Source organism: Branchiostoma floridae, chromosome 4, assembly GCF_000003815.2.
Source record: "Branchiostoma floridae strain S238N-H82 chromosome 4, Bfl_VNyyK, whole genome shotgun sequence".
NCBI lineage: Eukaryota > Metazoa > Chordata > Leptocardii > Amphioxiformes > Branchiostomatidae > Branchiostoma > Branchiostoma floridae.
In genome coordinates this window covers 4,279,400-4,301,528 of record NC_049982.1, presented here as the reverse complement: position 1 = coordinate 4,301,528, position 22,129 = coordinate 4,279,400, and the positions used below count along the sequence as shown (strand labels likewise).

General features: G+C 44.6%; 1 protein-coding gene across 2 annotated transcripts in view; it reads right to left on the bottom strand.

The window, feature by feature from the left end:
• The window catches only part of LOC118413522 (LIM/homeobox protein Lhx5-like), a 113,181-nt gene that overhangs the window by 17,416 nt on the left and 73,636 nt on the right, over window positions 1-22,129 (bottom strand). For both annotated transcript variants that reach the window (XM_035817014.1, XM_035817013.1), the window contains exon 4: window positions 16,382-16,544. In XM_035817014.1, the coding sequence (XP_035672907.1) occupies window positions 16,382-16,544 (163 nt within the window). The remainder of the gene's footprint in view (window positions 1-16,381; window positions 16,545-22,129) is intronic.

The following is a 22,129-nucleotide window of genomic DNA, read 5'->3' as shown; positions in this document are numbered from 1 at the left end:
ATTGATTAAAAAAAAAAAAACTTCTGGGACAAAAGTCAGGAGCGTGTCCTGAAAGTTTTGCAGCTAATCGGTGGAGAGAAAAACATTGGTAGCGTGTAAAGAAAGGGACACCGAAAACAGCTAACACACACAAGGACAAACAAATTGACGGAACATTAGACAACATTGACCAACAATCGACGCCACGCGAAAGATGCCAATGGTTCACAAAATCCAAAGAAAGTTCGAAGTTCCAGTCAACAATTCCTTTGGGGGAGTTTTTTTCTTGCCAACTTGCGAAGAAGCGTAGTGGAGAAGGTGTGCCCTGTAAAGTCTGTGGTTGGTTCATAAAGTTGTTTTCTGCCATAATTTGCACAAAGTTGTACCTATGCTAGTAATAGGGGCGCTCTATATAGTTTGTGGTTGGTACTTTTTGCTAGAAGCAAGTCTTACCCCTAACTCTGTCGTAGAAGAAGTTCGAATTCTAGCGAGTTTTAGCAAAGGGCGTGGGTACGTTGACACTACCTTAATGTGTACAGAAGCTGTACCAACTGTTAGCCATGTTTGTGCCTAGTACTTCTTGTTGGAAGATAGTCGCCCCCCCTCCCTAACTCTACCCTAATGTGTACAGAAGCAGTACGGACTGTTAGCCCTTTAGTTTGTGGCTGCTACTTCTAGTTGGAAGCAAGTTTTCCCCTAATGTGTACCGAGGCCGTACCGATCGTATCGCGCGGGGATCCGTGACCTACCAGCTGGGCATAACGACTGTTCCCATCGACCCGGTGGGAGACGGACGAGCGTGTGAGAGCCCGTGATGGGGAAACGGTGGAGGCACTCGGGCGAAGGAAGGAAAACCCCGACAGAAAAATCGAACCGGACCGCCGGGTGGTCGATCGCTCGATAACCAGACACGATTCCAGATTTCGGACGACATTTGATTTTGTTTGGGTGCACCTGCCGACCCGAGTTTGACAGGCGGGTGAAGGATCGTATTACCGCGCCGCACAGAGGCCTAGTGGCTACCAATCTTGTTTGCGCATCACCTTAACTGGAGTTCAAATAACATGCTGTCTGTAGAGTTATGATCCTCGAAACGGACACCAGAGTACATAGGAGAGACAGAGTACATAGGAGAGACGTCCTCCTTTTTGACAGCTGCCAATCTTCAACGACCAAGAAGAATATCACAAAACTTTCTTTTTGTGTGCCTCCTGGAAGTTAAGGTTCAAAAGAAAAGCACGAGGGATTAACACTCCTGTGAGCGCTTCATCAGTCCATTTGTTTGTACTCCACTTCCAAACAGACTACAGGAGAAGAAGCAGAATATTCATAGACTCCCATTCGCATGCCGTTCTGAACGCCCAACAAAGCGCGCCTAATCTTCTCGGCGCTACGGACTCTATAAAAGTGCTCTCTCCGCGCCACCCGCGCACTGTGGCTGAGCCGGGCGGTAATCCCCCGGCGTGTCGGGGGGAGAATACTGATGCCGTGAGCTGATTCACGGCCAGTCGTACTTGCACCATGTTAGGAAACATCGCATCTGTCTACATAGAACGTATACAGTATACTGTAAATGCATTCAAGTTCGCGGGGATTTAATTTCGCGGTTGCGGATAAAATGACTTTTCGCGGTGGTCTTAAGTTCGCGGTAGCACCATGCACTGTAGTCTTTTACAGCCATAGAAAAATGTTCGCGAGTCGAGCCGACCCCATACAGATGCGAGGTTGGGCTTTAACTACTGGTGTTAAACAACTGCACTGGAGCAATATCTATAGTGCTGTTTAAAGCGCTGCTTACTTTGAACTCTAGAAAATACAAACATTTGAAAATAGGAATCCCTAAAATTCGTTATAAGCATATACCAAGTGTAATTCATGAATATTTGCCATAAGCAACAATGGAAAGATTTTTCAGTAGAGTATCAATTTAGTACTATTTTTATCTTAAATCAAAGAGCCGGAAAAGTGGCATACTTGGTTCTGTCGCCGTTCTCTTAAGTGGGAACAATACGTCATGCTGAGTCTAGCAATAAGGCACGAATATCATGAGCCATTTGTTTAAGAGCACATCTCATCAATAATATTGACAACATAATCCGAGCCGTGACAAGTCTTTCCTTGCAGCCTGAAATGTTATTCATATTCAGTAGTTATCCATATGGGATTGAAATATAACCCGTTGTGGCTAACGCCCCTAAGCTGCCGTCCTTCAACCCGTTTGTAAACGTGTCACTTAGAAAGATTTTGCGACCCAAATTCTGTTACTAGTATTAAGTCGCCTCTCCCGGCACAGTGAAGCGGGCTGCAGATGTTTCTATCAACCCGCTTCTGCCCTACGGCGGAGGAAGTAACCCGCAATTATGAAATAATCTCTTGATCCTTGTCGAAAGAAGTGCCTGCTGATGCACAGGCATCGCCACCAACCCGGAACCTGGCGGCCAAATCCCGCGCGGAGCCAAATCTCGCGATGATCTAGCTAGCTCGCGCGAGAAGTTATCGCGGCGCGAGTTTGTGGAGCGAGGCGGCTGCTGCAGTGGATGAAATTAAAGGGGCGTACCCGGGGAAGATCAGACGATCTTATCGGGCTCAAGCTTAATGGAGGAGCGAAGTGATTACGATTCATGTCCAGTCGTACTTGTACTATGTTAGGAAACATCGCATCTGTCTACATATAAACCGCATCACGGCGACCAATATGAGTTACTTTTCTTTTTTGGTTCGCATTTCCTAATAATGAGTTTAGGTTGAAAACAATTCATACACGATTATGTCCAGTAACTGTTATACTCGCACTAGGTTAAGAAACATCGAATGTGTCTACATATAAACCGCATTTCGGCGTCCAATATGAGTGTTACTTTTCCTTTGAATATAACTTTTTTGGTTCGCAATTGCTAATTATCAGTTGGGGTAAATTACAATTTATACACCACTATAGAGGATAAAATGAATAGATTGTGTTTCGAGCTCGTCTTGGAAAATGATCTTGCTATCTGAACGTTATTACAATTTCACAGCACCTGTATCCTGTCTAACAGTAACAGAGAACAAGGTCCTCGAATTCGTACTAAGACTAAGCTGGTCGGGATGATATTACATTATTTCTTCCTGGCCATCTAACTTCAGACGGAGAAGACGAACGTTGACGAGTTGAACTGTGTCACTCGCACGTGAAATATACATTCAGGAACTGCATGATCCTTACTCATCGTTCATAGAAAATGCGTTATTGTCGATAATAAAACAAACAATAACTCATAATTTCCTTCAATTTCCGCCCACAAAGTTGCTAGCCACTTCGTTGAAAATGATATTCCTATCGCGGAACCCTTACAAAGATAGCAAATATTGCTCCGTTGGAAGACATCTGCCTCATCCTTCACTGTTATCAGCAGTTCCCCTGGCACTGGTCGCTGCTGCGGCTTTCCGCGCTCATACTGAGGGAGATAAGGAAGAAGGGTTTCCTCGGGGACTCTCCAAAGCTTCTCTCTCAAGAAGATAGCAGGAGAGAGTTAAAAAAAGGTGGGAGAAATTACACGGAGGTGCCAAGTGAATGCACGGTGGGTGCACAGATAAGGCACCAGCGCCTGTTGTGCCCGTCCCTCCCCTCGTACCGTGATAAGGCTGGCGACGTGTTCTAGTGAACCAGATGATGTCCTCTCGCGACCTGATGGACACGGCAAACTTACTCTTCCGCAGACGAAATCATTACCTCCGCTATGAAGATATGGTAAGGGGAGTGGTAGTCTAACGGCTAGAGTTGGCGAGATCGGATTTATAACAAGCGAAAACTTGCTGAGATTTCCCTGATTTCAGATGACGCGCAGGCATTGCTCTGAGGGAGAAGTGGTTTGATTCTTTAGACTTTAGACTTAATTTGAATTGCAACAGGTACAACAGGTGTGATTCTCCAACACAATCATCATCCTGACATCCAACCAGTTTCATCCCAAACTATACTCATGTGCAGATCATGTCAGTCCATTGGCTGACGCCAGGTGGTTTGCTTTAACAAACGGGAAAAAGACCAACACCGAGAATTCTCTGTGATGGTTTTAGATGATGCGCAGGCATTGCTCTGAGGGAGGAGAGGTCAAGTAGTTTTCAAAGTTTTCAATTATCTTAAAAATGCTGGAAAGTGTTCAGTCATAGCTGTGAATAGTGAATGTCTAACAAATTCACTTTTCAAATACATGCACTTTTTTGTAATATTTGCATAGCCATATGTAATGGTTGAAAACTACATTGAGTAACGTAAAAAATACGTATGGTTTCTGATGACTTTCGGAGGGTTAAAAACATGAAAGCACTCTCTCCATGTACTCTATTTATATATACATGAAAATGACGCTCAGTTCATGTAGCATTGTCATTGCACCTCTTCTATTGATTAAAATAGCCAAAATACTTCTCGAATACCAGGTGTATAATTTGGGACACGTTTCTTTAGTGTGAGAGTTGCATGCGACGCATAACATCGCGTCTTTTTGCTGTGTAAGAAAGTTCCCGAAGGTTGCATAAATATGCGTGGCACCAAAAATAACCACGCGGTTTCCAGATCTCACCGGTACGATCGCTATTGATGGAGAGCACGTGCGCACATAGCGCCCATCATTGTGGTTTCATCGCTTCACGAAGAATATGTGACGTATTGTATCAAGGCATCCAGATGAACAGACAAGCTCTCACCCAAACCAGTGTTCTCGCCCCCGCGTGAAAACAGGTGGCAAGCGTGAATAACAGAAACGTTCCGAGCCAGGAACGATCGCTATTGTGAAGCAAAAAAGAGCCCGTGCATCTCTCGTGCTGCTGCCGGAGCTGCGAGAACGGCGTTATTCTTGTGGTCCGCGGCAGACAAGCGCGGTCAGGCGGACCGGAGATGTTATCTTGGGGCCGGGCTTATCTGCCAAACGACCTGCGTTCGGGGTGGATTTCGGTTCTTCTTATCTCCTATCTCCAGGCGAGGCCGGCCAACAGCGGGCAGAAAAGGCAGCGAGCGCGCGGTTGGCAAGCTGGGGATGATGTATTAGTGTGTGTGAGAGAGAGAAAGAAAAAAAATCTTTCAATATGGAAAAAAGACGCTCATCAAACTCAGCTTGAGAGAAACAATTCATCTTCGAGATTCCATCGTTGGGAACAGGGGTGGGTACCGGTACAGAAAATTCAGATCCAAGTCCGGAGGATCCGGTCTACTGATTTTTTCAGGTCCGTTTTTTTTTTCTGGACCGGTCCAACAATAAAAACGTAGTTGGGAAATACTCTGAACTCGTACAGAGTGAATTTTACATGGGTCTGAATCATTACCCCTAGCAGCGATACCGTTAGTTAGTGAAACCAAGAACTACACCGTACATTCTTTGATCACACCCCTCCCCCTCAAACAAAAACTTATTGGAAGGCAACTGCAGTTTTAGAGATGGTCGCGTCTTGACGGTATAGCGTTATAGACGGATTGGATGCTATTGTAGCATTGTGCACGTATTAAACGTGCCGGGAAACGTTGTCTATAACATTACGAAAGGAAATGTTATAAATGTCCTTAATGCATTACAGAATTACAGAAAAAAGTAAAAGTTCGTCTCCGACTTAACTTTGATGGTCGATCTAGCAAAACTAAGCTGACATTTTCTTTCAGTGGATTCTTTCGAGTGAAGTTAAGACTTCTGGAGGGTCTAATTGATAAGAAAAGAAATAAAAGTGCAGTTTTTCCGAGACGAGTTCAGTTTGTACGGCTCCCAGTAAACCCTTGGTACATTCGCTGTAATACGAAGCATCGATAAAGTCGTTGCGTCTGAGCGTCTCCATCAAGTTAAGACCGTACAGTATAACATTATCATGTCGTACATCATGTCCGGGTTATCCAACTAGTGATCAAATTTGCCATATCGGGAATAAACTATGAATATAAACACAATAGAAGTCGTTTCGATGATAAACAGAAGACAAAAACATGCCATTACGACCGTTAGAGGGCCATTGCAGTGCCCACTATCAAGGCAAACAAATAACGTCCGGTCGGAGGGGTCAGAGTGGGATAGTTTGACTTGGAATTGGGGCGATTTTCGGGGATTTCGGGGGGCTCAGGGGGAGGGAGATTTGTGGGGTGCATCACGGACTGTGCTTAACGGGGCGTGGCGTACCCGCGCATGGACTGACTGCGGCATCCGTCATGCCGACCCGGTTCAAAAGGTTGTTTCTTCTACTGCGTCTTCGTTTAAGGTGGTATCTCACTGCATTTGGGGTACCAGTGCGGCACTGCGGCTCCACCTTTAACTTCATGCAGTGTACGAGAGAGCTTGAGGACGAAGGTAGAAAGAAGTTGGATACACGAGACGGTCTTGTTTTCTTTGAATGACACACAATTAAAGCCTCCTCATGCCGACCCGGTTCAAAAGGTTGTTTCTCCGATTGCGTCTTCATTTAGACTTCATGTGGTGTACGTGAAACCTTAAGAACGTAGATAGAAAGAAGCAATTGGGTGTCATTTTAGTGTCACAATTGTCTTCTTGCTTTTTTAATGACCCCCCCCCCCCAAAAAAAAAAACATCCGTCATGCCGACCTGGTTCAAAAGGTTGTTTCTCCGATTGCGTCTTCGTTAAAGGTGGTATCTCACTGCACTTGGGCACCGGTGAGGCACTGCGGGGCTCGGAAGATTACTTGTATTGTTTCTTGTATTGTTTTAGAGAGTACGTGCGTAGATAGAAAAAAAAATCACTTTTGCATTGCAACATTCTTGTTGTGATTTACTCAAATACAACATGTTACTATCAATATCAATGTATAGCGGACTTGCTTCAAAGTTTTTTTCCAGGATTATATCTTCGTCTGCGTATACCTGAGTTAATGTGCGTCGACGGGCCAGGTAGCGAGACTTGGTATTAATACATGTCAGTCATTTTTGTGTACGTTAACATTGTCTTCTTTTTCTTGTAATGACACAGATACAGAACAACCCTGCATAGATGTTGAATGCACTTCACGCAACGGTTTAAAAATTCCAGAATAACTTCTCTCTCACGCGAAATAAGCTCTGCGCTATTCCTCCCATGCGCTCGTACGCATACATATGCTCAAACATTCATAGACTCGGCGGAGCGTAACAACAACAAGAACGTCTAAATTGCATATTTATACGCTTAAGGAGCATGTGGGGTAGCAACCCCTCTTTTAATCACGCAGAAACTTTGAAAGGCACAAGTACAGTCTGGCAGATTTGTGGAAACATTTGTCTTTTTAGATTTGGATGCAATAAATCATCATTGTTGAAACAATCTCTGAGATACGAAAAAAATACTTTTTGAGAAAGGAGCGTAATGTGATCTGTATATGAATCTGTGTCTATACAGCTGGTATAACCACCCTTCGTCATAACACAGGTATGCGGCGCGACAGCAGCTAGTTATATGTAACACTGGACGACCTGTCATGCAACCTGTCATGCGACCTATATGTAACCTGTGCACATCTGACTACCAATGTTGTTAAATGCCATCTAGTGTTGATGCCCCTACTGTACTAGATGGCAGCCAGTTCCACTCTATGACAGTTCTAGAAAGGTACAAAAGAGACGCCCTCTCATCATTTTTCCAACGTCCGTTTGAAGCGCATTTCGTTACGAAGTCCACGCTTTTCTGTCTCTTTCAAACGTAGCAGTTTCTGGCTTTGTCAAAGTTTGGGAACTTCTCAAATCGATTTTGAAGAACAGTTGATGGAAGCGGTCCGAAGAAATGACGCGCCTGTTCAACCCTTCCCCCTGCCCTGGGTACCCCGTAACACCCTCAGCCCTCGCTCCTTCCTTCCCAGGCACAACTTATCTCTCTCCCAACCCGTTATGTCTCAGGATTATCCTGTACGAAATACTCGGCCGGACTATTCCGTACGAGACGGGGTGATTCGGAGTAGATTTACTCGCTCAGGTGATTTGGACGCACAGTCGTTTACCGGGGTTTATGGTGCGTGGCCGGCCCGGGCTGATCCCCATTCATTGTATATTCATAGTTTAATATTTTATTTCACATGTTACGGCAGGCGATAAATCAAAAGTAGACTCCACTGAGTCAGTAAGCCAAACGATAAAAAATCCGCCCGCTGTTAAAGTTGAAACAGCAGAATGAACCAATCCTGTCGAACGACATATCGAACCCCCTATTCTATTTCGAATACGTCAAAAACTGTCACATTGGACAGAAATGGCTATTTTTGACGAGGGTGTTCGAAATAGAATAGGGGGTTCTATTTGTTCGATCGAACAGGGGCGGGGTTTTAGGATCGGTCCATTGGGAAGCTGCGGATTTGTAAATGGGTTTGGGACGGGACGTTGTTATTTTTTACCACGTTGTTTTATAGATATTAGGAACAAAGGTTGTTATGATATATGTGATGTTATATCAATGTTGGGAAACGTATAAGTCCAACTGCAGATGGTAACGGGCATATTATCTTTATCACTGGTAGTCAAACAGTCCGATGGCATTTGATATACGCTTTTATGTTGTGTGCTCACAACTTTATGGTCTACGCAGAGTTTTTACAAAGTCTTTGTTAGATAAGGGTTTATGTAACCCTCCCCAACTTTCCCACGTCGCATCTGGTCGGTTTACGGGAACATAATGCTATTAATTTACTCGTTTTTTTTCTATAAATTTAACGGTGAAGTTAACTGTAGAAGAGTTATGATCTGTTTAGAAATGGCAGAAGGGTTGATCATAACACGAGCTATTTTGTTGTTGACTTTTAAAAATCATACCCGTACCCCGCGGCAGTAAAGATGGAGTCGTTAAAATCGGATGCTTAACATGAAGTTGACATAAATTTTATGCCCCCGAACTGCACCTGGGAATCTTTAGCAACAAAACGGATACTGCGTTATATTGGAAGCTTTGTTAGTCTGTGCCCTTTTTTAGAAGTTTTGTTAGTTTGTGCTTTTTTTCTGGTCTTCGTCTTTTTACAGTTGATTTCAACTCAAGAGTTTGATATTTCCAGAAAAATTAGGAAAAAAACTGCTGATGCACTAGACGTTACAAATACTTCACTGTTCAGTTTATGATGTTATGCACGAACAATCAAATGGAGAGAAGGTCCTGAGAAACAAAGTTTAAGGTAAATGTCATACAATATAGATAGTCCATGCACTTAAACATTTTTGGGTGAGCGAAATTTAGAGTCAGCAAAATACGTCAGCTTTGGTGTACTTCCATATATGGACAGCTACGTGGAGCAAATGTCCTAGGTATGAAGGACAACATTAGCTGTGTTTTGAGCACATTGATTTGAACTCTGGATTGTCTCTTAATTGCTACCTGTAAATTTATGTGTCGATTGACTGAACAGTATCTTGTAGTGTACATTTACGAGTAATTGTAATTTTGTTGTTTGTTGTTCTCAGCGCAGTCAAAGTTATAATCTGTATAGAATGACTGTCAGTAATAGTTGCGTGTTGCGCGAAGTTCAGTATCGCTTATTCAGACCGCCTCCCGTGCAGCGTTCAGACTCAGAAAGTATCCCAATAGGGGCGGCAGCAACGAAATGAGCGAGATTCGCCACAAACTTTTCCCAATTTCCAGAGAAATCCGCGTCGCCGGCACCAGCCGCTTGTTTCGTCACGAGAACGATCAGCGACAGACTCACGCTCCGTGACTCTCCGACTCTCCCTCCTCCCACGGGAGCGCTCCGGCAACAGGAAAACATGAATTTTCCACGCTGCCAGCGCCGCCGCTGAGATATCTATGCATTTTTAATGGATCTGAGCGCGCGGGCAGCGTCACCGAGCTCCGTCAGGCGTACCGACTACTAAATTATACAGGCTCGCTTCGCGGCTCCGCTGGCGACGGGACCGGCTGACGGGCCGCGATGACGTTTCTACAACAGCCACGGCCGTGACGGATTTCTGTAGGCATGAGAACGGCGTCTGTTCGGGTTCTACACTGCGTAGTCTTTACAGTTGGTCTGTGGCAGGAATCTTTGCCTAACTTCTTCCTACTTTAAGTTGGGAACGATGACAATAAGTTATTCTCAATGACAATGATTTTTGCCACTGGTTAAATTTCTCCAGTTTAGTCCATCATGTCATTTTCGTTTCGACTCAAGCAATTGATACAAAACAGCGTATATGAAATAGCTTCTAGAAGAAACCTACGAACAAACTCGTTCACGCACTCACTCACTTCCTCATTCACACACTTATTCGCCAACTCTGACTTATTTACTCACTCACTCACTCACTCACTCACTCGCTCAATCACTCACTCACTCGCTCAATCACTCACTCACTCACTCACACTCAATCACTCAATCATTCTCACACTAACTCACACACACTCGCTCACTCACTCACACGACTCCCCTCACTCACTCACTCTCTCACTCACTCACTCACTCAAGCAATCAATCAATCAACCAAGCACCCACTCACACACTCACTCACACGACTCCCCCAACCCGTGCCAGACTGCTCGCTAACCGCCCCGTTTTCTTCATTAGCGCCGTTTATGAAGCCATAACTTAGTTGTCACCCGAAGATTAGCTTAATTGTTGTCATCCGCTGCCGATACTCCGTCAATCTGCCTAATTGTGAAAGACAATTTCCTCATACCTCCCCAAACCGTCCCATCAGGGTTTTCACTTAGGATAAAAGATTTTCTCCATTTAGAAATGGGGTGTGCGTCGTCCTAACGCGCTAGAACAACTCTTTCGGTCGTAACTGCAGTATTCAGCCAATTTGCGGTCAATTTGGGGCGAAAATTAGCTCCCCGCGCTCGCGGCAAACAATCACATTTTTTTCGAGCCCCGGGAAAACCAATTCATTACCTCGCACCGACGACAGAAAATTTCTTTAACTCAGAAAGAAATCCTTTCAGGATGTACGCTATTTTGCTGTATCTGTGTCTGTATCTGTATCTCTATCTATATAGTCGGTATAACCACCCTTCGGCGTAACACACCAGCTTCGCAGGCACGCGGTGCGGCAGCAGCTGGTTATATCACACTGAACGACCTGTCACACCTAACTTTTGCACATCTATCTGCAACCGTTCAGAAATCCATTCAGGGTGAATTTTTCAGCACGTTTTTTTTTGTAGGTGTATCGCCTCCGGTGGGCCATTTCCCGGACATACGCTATTTCTTTTCTGCACGTTTTTTTCTTTCTTTTTCTTTTGAGGTGTATCGCCTCCGGTGGGCCATTTTCTCAATCCGGGAACACAATTCCGGCTGATTACTGGTGACGTGAACAATCAGCCCCGCCGGCGGGTTGGGATTACCCAATCTCGGCTGTAATGGGCACGTCCGGACTCATTCTGCTCTACCGACGGGTTCGCCACTCCGCAAGCACGCCGCTAAATTCAGACAAATACGAGTATTAGGACTGGGAGATCTGGGGAAGAATAAACTACCATTATTCATAATAACACTCCATGATCAAGCTAAGCTACCATACCCCCCCCCCATCGCATTATGACTCACAAGGCTACTTAGCCATACAGAAATTGACAGTACTGATTGACGTTTGCGCCTTCAGATATGTAAAACATCAATATTTTCAGTCTAGCGTCTCAAGTTTGCAAGAAAGTAACTGACAAGGTGGAAGAGTGCAGAATTTGAAACCAAAACTCCATTCCAGATCTGCTTTTTTTCCACGAAGTAAACTTACTGTCAAACATTCATCCTTTTGTCAGTGATAAGTCTAATGATGGTTCTATCCAGCTAAGTCAAATAATACTACGTGTAGTGATATATTCATGACTTCAACAGCTGCCATACTATACTATGAAATCAGTTATTTCTAGTTTGAACTTAACGGGGCGGGGGGGTGGGGTATTTTAGGTCTCCATTGTCTACAACTCTACTGTACTACCGCTCCTTTACCTAACGTTACCATTTTGCAATATACTTCAAGTTATGTTTTCAAAATACACATTGTTGAAAACTTGACTCTGCGAGGTGTTGTCAGTGCGGCGTTGCTATCTCTTGCTGTTTTCGGGTGTCCATCTATCACGCCGTGTGTCCGGCCGTACACCCCCCCCCCCCCCAATACTTCCCATCCCTACATTTGTCTGATTTAATATTTGAATTTATCGACCAGCGATTCTCCATCACCCGCGTCCGGAGCGGTGACATGATGAACATAGCTCTCGATTCGTCCCTCGATTATACGGGCCTTGATGACCCGTGCGCACTGAAGACGCGCGAATCTCTGAGATAATGCATTAGTCCAATACCTCGCCGGTGTAGCCTCTGAAAGGCTCCGTCACTTTAGTCTTCACATTGCCGACAAAGATATGATTACATACTGTTGTGGAGCCTGCTAACCGAGGCTATGACAGGGCGTCGGTCCCGTCGTCATGCCTGCTAACCGAGGTTAACCAGTTATGACAGGACGCCTCTACCACTGCGGAGACTGCTAACCGAGGCTAAGACACGCCCCCTCCCCATCGCGAGGCCTGCTGTCCGAGGCTATAGCAGGAGTAAGGACGCCTCCTCTGTCCATCACTCCCTTTGGTCTCTCCCCGCCTGCCGACAGACGGCCCCAATGACGCATCTCCCTAAGGCAAGTCGTCTGTCCCGTCGTTGAGCCTGCTAACCCAGGCTATGACAGGACGCCTCCTCCGTCCATCACTCCCACGCCCGTCCCATAGCGAAGCCTGCTAACCCAGGCTATCGCAGGACGCCTCCTCCGTCCATCACTCCCCTTAGTTTCTGCCGACAGACGGCCCCTATGACGCATCTCCCTGCCGAACCCACCACAGACACTGCTAATCCAGGCTAAGGCAGGACGCCCGTCCCATAGCGAAGCCTGCTAACCCAGGCTATCGCAGGACGACTCCTCCGTCCATCACTCCCCTTGGTTTCTGCCGACAGACGGCCCCTATGACGCATCTCCCTGCCGAACCCACCACAGACACTGCTAATCCAGGCTAAGGCAGGACGCCCGTCCCATAGCGAAGCCTGCTAACCCAGGCTATCGCAGGACGACTCCTCCGTCCATCACTCCCCTTGGTTTCTGCCGACAGACGGCCCCTATGACGCATCTCCCTGCCGAACCCACCGGCCCATTACACCACCACTGATTATCCGATACGTGTCTTCAGCCGTCCCGCGCCCTGATATACGGCCGTCTTCGATCCGTTTCGCGGTTGTTATCGTAATGAAATCTGCTTAATCCGCATGTACGCTATCCGTATGGGAAGAAATTAGCTGCGAAAGCGGTCGATTGAACGCGGAGTTAAGTTGGAAATTGATGAACGGTGCCCCGAACTTCTCAACCGCTTCTCTTTTACGGGCCGTCCGCGAGAGGAGGGAAATCACGCGGCGCGCGCGTTTTTGACAAGCAAGGAGTTTTGATATTGTGAAGAGAAAAGAAAGCTTTACAGTTAGAGAACTAATTTGGTAGCGCAAAGCAATACACTCAGTTTATGTACATTTCAATAGCCCGACAGCGGTATAAGCACCTTTAAGCTTTCACACTATTCTTTGTTTAGTTTCTCTAAATTTGACAACGCCGCAACATTATACAATTGCTTAAGGGGATTTTCTTACATGCAAATTTTGTTTTAACGGGAGTATAATTCATGTGGTAACAATGTAGGTAGGATATAAAGTACAATTGAATGGGTCTATTCCTCATTCGCGGCTTGAACATTCGAGTCCTTACTTCCTAATTTTGACCTGCAAAAACTTTGAATTATTCTTTGAATTATTCTTTTGATTTAAAATTCAAATTGCCGCAAAAATCTATCACTTGATTTTTCACTTGATAAGAGTTTTCAACGAGACAGCATAATCGTCTTCAAACGGAGACATAACATTAAACAGGAGTATAATTTACGCGGTAACAATCGTTGTCCAAACTTGGCACTATTCTTTATAGTTGAATTTACAATTCAAATTATAAAGATTTTACAATTCAAATAGCCGCGAATCAAAAATCTATAGCTAGCACTTGATTTAAAGTCAAAGTTTTCATCAAGACAACATAATCGTCTTCAAACGGAGACGTAACGTTAAACAGGAGTTTTTTTTTTTTTTACGCGGTAACAATCGTTGCCGGGTTGACGGACGATCCTGCCCCGGCCCGACCTGCCTGTACCCGCCGCACCTGCGCGCCACCGTCCGTCATCCGGGACATTGTGAGCGTAAATCCTGCCCTAGAGCCGGGGGATCACGGGAAGGATTAGAGCGCTGCTGGAACAAAAAGCCCAATAACCCGGCTGTCAGCTGACGGCACCTGGCACCCGGCGTGCTGCTTGACTCGCGCCGTGCCGACACAGGCTTGTTTACCTGCTGGGAAAGCCTGCATTCAGCCGCAGGAACAAAACACCCAATAACCACCGCTTACTGGATGAGACATCCAGCTTAGAGCTGTAGAAACGAAAAGGAACAGCCAAACAGCCGCCAGCAAACCGACGCGTCAATCTTTTTTACCTGCTCTGATATCCTGCATTCAACCACAGAAACAAAACACCCAATAACCACCGTTTATTGGTTGAGATATCCAGCTTAGAGCTGTAGGAACGAAAAGTCAAACAGCCGCCAGCAAACCGACGTGTCGCCTATACAACCTTGTTTACCTGCTGACAAATCCTGCATTCAACCACAGAAACAAAACACCCAATAACCACTGCTTACTGGATGAGATATCCAGCTTAGAGCTGTACATAGTCCAACAACTCGCCAGCAAACCGACGTGTTGCCTACACAGGCTTGTTTACCTGCTCTGATATCCTGCATTCAACACCCACAGGAACAAAACACCCAATAACCACCGCTTACTGGATGAGACATCCAGCTTAGAGCTGTAGAAACGAAAAGGAACAGCCAAACAGCCGCCAGCAAACCGACGCGTCAATCTTTTTTACCTGCTCTGATATCCTGCATTCAACCACAGAAACAAAACACCCAATAACCACCGTTTATTGGTTGAGATATCCAGCTTAGAGCTGTAGGAACGAAAAGTCAAACAGCCCGCCAGCAACCCGACGTATTGCCTATGCAGGCTTGTTTACCTCCTGAAAAATCCTGCATTTAACCACAGGAACAAAACACCCAATAACCACCGCTTACTGGATGAGATATCCAGCTTAGAGCCGTACATATATAGTACAACAACTCGCCAGCAAACCGACGTGTTGCCTACACAGGCTTGTTTACCTGCTCTGCTATCCTGCATTCAACCACAGGAACAACACACATAATAACCACCGCTTACTGCATGGGATATCCAGCTTAGAGCTGTAGGAACGAAAAGTCAAACAGCCGCCAGCAACCCAACGTGCTATTCAAGCTTGTTTACCTGCTCTGATTATCCAGCATTTAGCTGCAGGTAACACAGGAACAAACATCCAAACAATCTGCTTGTCGCCTCACGTCACCTGGCAGATACCAAGTAAATGATCACGAGAGCTGTCTTGAAAATAAGAAACTACAATATCATTTTTTTCTTCATAAATCTATATGGGTTTGCCGTGAACTAGGACTTCTGGCTCCTTAAAATTGTGTCCTGTCCACCACTTGAATTGAGATGTACAATACAGAAGATCGTTGTTCTTGAAGGCATATCTACTTGCCTATGTTGACAGATAGCTCTGACATACATAGGAGATGGTCATATTAGAGCGGGGAGAGTGGTTGTCGTCAGTGGGTGCCCGTTGGTTTAACAGGAAAGGAAAGACAACCGATCAGAAATTAGAATTAAAATTATTGTTGCTCAAAGTCTGATTTCCATCTTTTGAAATAGTCCCTCTGAGAATTTCCATCTTTTGAAGTGGTCCCTCGGTATCTGAGTAAAGGTCAGAGGTGATGAGAAAGGAGCTCGGGAACACCTGCAGACGGGGTCAGGTGTGACATGTGATCCCCCGTGTCACGACAGGGACTCAGGCGGGGATAACTCGGTCCAACCCCGGCTGGAAGGAGGGCACAAGCGCCGTGTCTCCTTTACTAGCACGGATCAGATTCAATTGCAGTGGCAGATCTAATTGCAGTAGGACTATATAGCTACTACTGATGGGGACATGGTGGAACGTTGGAACACAGAGCCAACGTCGGAAGAGTTGTACCGATGCACCATGACAGGTGTAGATGTTTCTCAAAGCATTTACTGATTCAACAACTGGGGGTTTTCCTTCATGTTTCCACATGAATGAAACACTTTGTACTGTCCAAAGTCTAGAACGAACTCTTGTGGACGTTTCTCATTTTAAGGTGTGAAAATGTATGAACCCTTGAGCAAGACCTTCCAAACGTTCAGAAGCTCCAAAGATCCTTTTTTCTCTGTGTTTATGTTTTTTTCTATTTGCCTTTGGACAGACAAGGACAATGTGGCAAGGCACTCAAGTTAGTAACCATCATAACAAAAGCCATCTCTATAACAAACATGGGGATTTATAGGTCCAACATGGCCGCACGTACCTATCTCTCCCTGGTAGAAGCCGTACTGCGCGCCCATCAGCTCAGGACTGCCGTCCAGCCCGCGCATTCTCCTCGGGTGGCGGAAGAACTGCGCCCGCCGCGCCCCCAGCGCGCTCAGCTGCTTCATCCGCCTCTCCTTGGACCGTCTGTTCTGGAACCACACCTGCAACATAACAAGTTGTTTATTTATTTATTTTTGTTTGTTTATCTATTTATTGGCAAATGTTACAAAACGTCACATTGTGTTTTTTTTGGAACGTGGCAAATATTCGAAAGTCATCAATCATAAAGAAAGACCGTTATTGTATGTTTCTGCTCACACAAGCTAAGAACAGGTCAGGATGACAAAGTTCTAGGTAGTTCTGAATAATCTACAAGTACAAGTACTAGTTCTAGTGAGGTAAGAATGAGTTATCTCACTACATGCAACTACAAAGTCTAATGAATGCTAGTTATAGAAACAAGTGAATGCAAAATAACTTTTGCATACCATGAATTATACCAATAAAGTATCAAAAGCCCGAAAAGTATTTGTTAAAAAGCAACTTCTCAGAGTTCCCACCGACAACGACTGGTGTATGTGTGATCAAGGTTACTGCCTGTCATTTGGCTAAATTTACGACCCACCCCTGGTCACAACGACCATCAAACCGGGCCATATACTCCCGATAACTTCCCGGTAAGGAATGATAGAAGTTGTAAAATGATGATGGCTTGTTACAATATCAATACCGGGGTTCCCCCGTCGCCCGACCGGCTGGATTATACGACAGTTAGCGGGAAAGTTTAGGCCTTGAATCGATGAGGTAGTGCCGATATTATCTGAGTAACGTCGGCAGAACCCTCGAGTGAGTGATTCTCCGAGCCGGGGCCCAGGGAAGATACATATGTTTTCGAACGCAAATCACAAAATCAATTGCCCACAATAGGTCAATGTCAGTCTCTCGGATATGGATCAGGGACAAAGATATGACCGGCCAATTCCACTTAAACAACAAGGGTGGCGGGATCAGACAACGGCATGCTGCGGAGTAAACACGGCTTCCGAGATAAAGCGTAATGGTCATCAAGCAGCATTAGTCTATAGTCTGGGAGGAAAGTTTCAAAACCGTGCAGCACGACTTCCTGACGGTGGTTCTTTTATACTTGGTAATGGATCGTATAAAATAGTATACTGGTGAATTGATGCTAGGTTTGACGGATAGCTATAGATTCTGCTTATCAATATCCACTGAAGAGGCGGCAATGGTGGTCGTATATAACTGGCAGCAACATTTAATATATCGTCTGCTCTGCAATATAAGGGAGTTCGTGCTACATTTAATTGTTGCAATATTAATGTTGTCATCTTGTGACGTTATTAGTAAAGTTAAACGTGTTCTTGTGTCAGTTGGTAATGGTTACCGTGTAACATATAATCATAGGGGTTAATTGTTATCCAACACGAAGAGATTTGAGTCACCAAAACTTTCGACTCTGTAACGTTAACCTTGATTGAGTTTGCACTTACTATTTAAGGTATGTCATTCAGTTGACAGTACGCAACGTTTTTTTTTAATTCAACTGTCGTTTAGAAACAGCAACGACTTAATACATAGCAGTAAGATGAACATATTCTTAAAGCTTTAGAGTTGTTTAAGAGATGCATGTCAGATATAGGTATATAATTACAATGGTTCTATTTTGAGACATAAGTTGAAGAAGTAAAGATGTCGTGATTTGTATAGACAATATGCGGATTTTAAGGGGCTCTGAGGAGAACCACTCAAGATGATGGTCACAGAAGTCATTCTTCGAGCCGACGGCTGCAGCTAATGACATGCGCACGGGCCGGTGACGTCAGAGGTGACGTCAGAGGTGACGTCAAGGCACGGTGCGCGGCCACACTAACAACCCGGCGATCCGCTGCATCGGATTGTGGCGGGATTAAACCGGCTTTAGCAAACAGACACCTGTGGACGGGAATAGAAGGGGGATTTCCAGGGGATCATGGCGGATTAGGGAGAACAGTAGGATTATCGCGCCCAGACTGGTAACAAATAATGCGGATCGAAGTATTGAAACCGCGAGCTTACCCGCCAAAACCTCTTACAGTAAAATAAAACCGTCTCAGATGCATTCTCACGTCGCTTAGACCGCGTCCTGATTTTAGGAAAAGTAAAGTTGCAGCACTAAAACTGGGACAGGTTTACCTTTCAAAAGCATGCATAAAACAACCACATGTCGTATCATATAGGAAAAAACTAGTACGAAATTGTATATCTTTTCTCTTCGCTAAATTTCAGTGTTAACAATACGTAGTGACGACACATACGTAGTCATCTCTTCCTGTTCACAACATTTATTTTTTATTCTTATTCTTATTGTTTATTTTATTTATATTTGTCTACTCAATTTTAGTCTAAAAGTCTAAATATGGAACACGGAAGGTTTTGTGTGTGTGTGTGTGGGGGGGGGGGGGGCTAGGGACTAAGGCAATGTCTTATAAATACAAATGTTAAGGGAAATACGCTACATAATAGGCTAAATAACTAATGTACGCTATATGTGTAAACGACAGTTCCACTATTCCACCGCATAAATTATCCACTCAGATGTAATGTAAACGTTTACAAGTCACTAACCAGCCAATCGACATCACGGGATAATATTGGTCGCCTAAGGCCTTATAATTGAGCAAAATTAGTACGTACAGGAACATATTATAAGTAATGTACGCAAGGTGTGTTAACAGCGACAGCCACACTGTTCCATGGCATACGTTATCTACTCATACTAAACCGTAAATGTTTACAGGTCGCTAATCGACATTGCGGGTTAATATCATCATGGAAGCTCATCTGTGTTAGTAGTAAACATAGTACAATGCTAAACTTGCTTTCAAGACAAAGGTATACACGGATGAAATTTTCAACAACAACTGTCACAGGATCAATACTGTTACTTACTGATATATCTTTGTGTTGGAAGAAAGTTTAGCATTGTACTACATACGGGTTAATATTGGTCGCCCGTGGAAACGCGATGGGGTGTTCGAAATGGGTTTGATTGACAGGGTGGAATGACGAGGTTAACGCAGTTTGAAAGAGGTTAAGAGCCGTTGTTGTGGGGCCGTTTGATCCCGCGGTGATGATTGTTACCTTTCAGACGATAATGATAGGTTAGGTCTGCCGTCCCACGGAGCATGGCCTCCGGAGAGAAAACCCGCAACTACAGACTCGAAAAATACGCTACTTACCCTACAGCGACATGGAGGACAAAAAGGCAGTGTTTGGGACCAAAACAAAACATACAGAAAAGACGTCCACCACGTTTTGTCTGTCACACGATCGTTTGCATGGAAACTGTATGGAGATGAGTTTGAAATTAGGACTTTGTCTTATAACGAACAAGTTTAGACTGTATGAAGATGAGTTTGCAATCAGGTCTTTGTTGTTGGTCTTATAGCGACCTGCCTACTATCAAGAACAGCAAACCAAGTAATGGCAAGCTAAATAACAGTATTTGGGATGCTACTATCTAGCATATGACGTGTAATTTACACAGCAAACTACTGGTACCATCAATCCATCTCGGGCCAACTTTCGGCTAAGAACCAGACCAGTTACATCGAGCAAAAACAACAGAACAGACCATCATTATAGCGACAAAGCCTTTTCAACTCAACACAACCAAACCCAACTCCCAAAGAGTACATGACATTGTACACATTCAGTGATTCATTTTTTTCCACATCAGTTGACTGGTGGGGCTTCTAACTAGACAAAGTACAATGAACAACAACAGCATACTACTAAACCGTTACGGCAAGGACAAACTTTTTTTTCAATATAAACACACCAGTTATAACTTTTTTTACCTGTTACGATGCACGGACGTGCACCACACCGCACACATCTACTTCGTCCGTAGGTATGTCGTTTGAGTTGCTAATAAGAAAGTATATCAGCGCAGTGAATCAGTCATCTGATGAAAGTCGACGAAATAGACTGAAAATTCATGGTGAGTGTTTACCTTGTGTTGGTTCAAAGCCTAAAACTGCTCAACTATGGATTCTACCAACACAGATTCGTCTTCATTCCAAGACAGTATATTACGAACAACAACAGCAGCAGCTTAAACCATTATGACAATGATAAGCCCACTATATGACCACCAACCCTATTCCTACAGGTATTACACCGACCGCAAAGAGGTGTTCCATTCATCCATCGATCTATTGATCGGAGTTTTTATTAGATTTTACCCCAACAATCGGCAGGGATCCCTGTCGGGTCTATCTCCCACCCCCAGCTGTAAGTACCCCTCCTCAGCCCGCAATCCGGGAGAGATAAGGGGTTATCACTCCGACACCCCGAGGCCGCCATTCAATAGCTTATCAATGCAGCCCAGTTCGCGCGAGGAGCTCGCCCGCCCCTGTACACGCCGATAACGAACTGCCAAAGCTATTATGTGCGGAATAAAAGACAGGCTACAACCCCGTGCCCCTAAATCTGACAAACACGAACTCGCTTGTAAAAAAAAGAAGAAGTAACGCTGCTCCAGCTGGGTAGTTCATTCTCTTACTTTGTTTTTTACAACCTCTAGACGTCTTACCCAATTATTGCAAACGGCGCTATGGATATTCTCAATTCGTTATTAGGGTTATATAGACATAGACAAGCCTAGCTTTGGTAAAGGTGGGTTCACACGTGCGTATATATCATAGTCCGTATTAGAATACTACCAGGCTGTATAGGTCACTGGAAAAGCAGCAGAACTTGGACAAACATAGACTGAGGAGTTAGCCTACGCAACCACGTCGGAAGGCCCGGTAGAGCCTAGACCGGGCAGCTTTCGGGAACGAAAAGTATGATATAAAAGACACCAAGCCACACAAGAGTCTTGTCTATAGAGAATAGTCTTGGACATTATTTGTGTATATACAATGTTACGTATACATGTCTATTTCGCTTTCCCACAAACAACCCTAGTCTCCAAGCAGCCGTGTCAGCTGAAGAATTTGGACAGTTCTCCTAGGCCAATTAACTCCTGCAATGCTTTTATTCCTAACTTGGCCAAAGTCGCCTATTACTATTCGGTCAGGCGGTAGAGACTAAAACAACCCGGCCGGGCCCCGGTTTGGAAATGTGACGTTAGAATAACCAGATCATAAAAAAGGCAGAGGTCCTCCATGTTCCGTCGGTGATGATGAACTCACTGTTTTATCGCTGTTCAAACATCGTAACTGGTGGTAATCGGCTTTCCTTCCCACCAATAGGATTAACACTAAAGAGAATTGATTTATCCGCTCGAGGTCCTCCTCCAGGGCAGCGTTCCCGGCGATTTAGACTGTGTAAAGTGTACATTTGCCCACTTTGTCATGCAAATACCGCCAAATCCTCTCTCTTCGGTGGTGTGCTGAGGAATGTGGTATAGGAAATGTGACCTGCTTTTCTGCCGAATTTGAAGTATTTCAATTTTACGAACGCTCTCTCGCGGATGGATGGCTAGTGTTTGCGAATCACATTCCGTTTTACAGCAGTGCTGCAAAATGGCTGAAAAGTAGGACATCTTTTCTGGTTCGTAATATCCCCACTAAAAGTTTTGCTCTTTTTCTTGATGTATATTATCTACATCCACATTCTCAAAGTTTGTTGTTGACGACTTGACAAGGGTAAAAGTTACACTCCAAAAGATAAATAGTTGACAAATCCAATAGATCTGGAATTCTTCACTAAAACAGTTGGAATTAGATTTTCCTGGCAG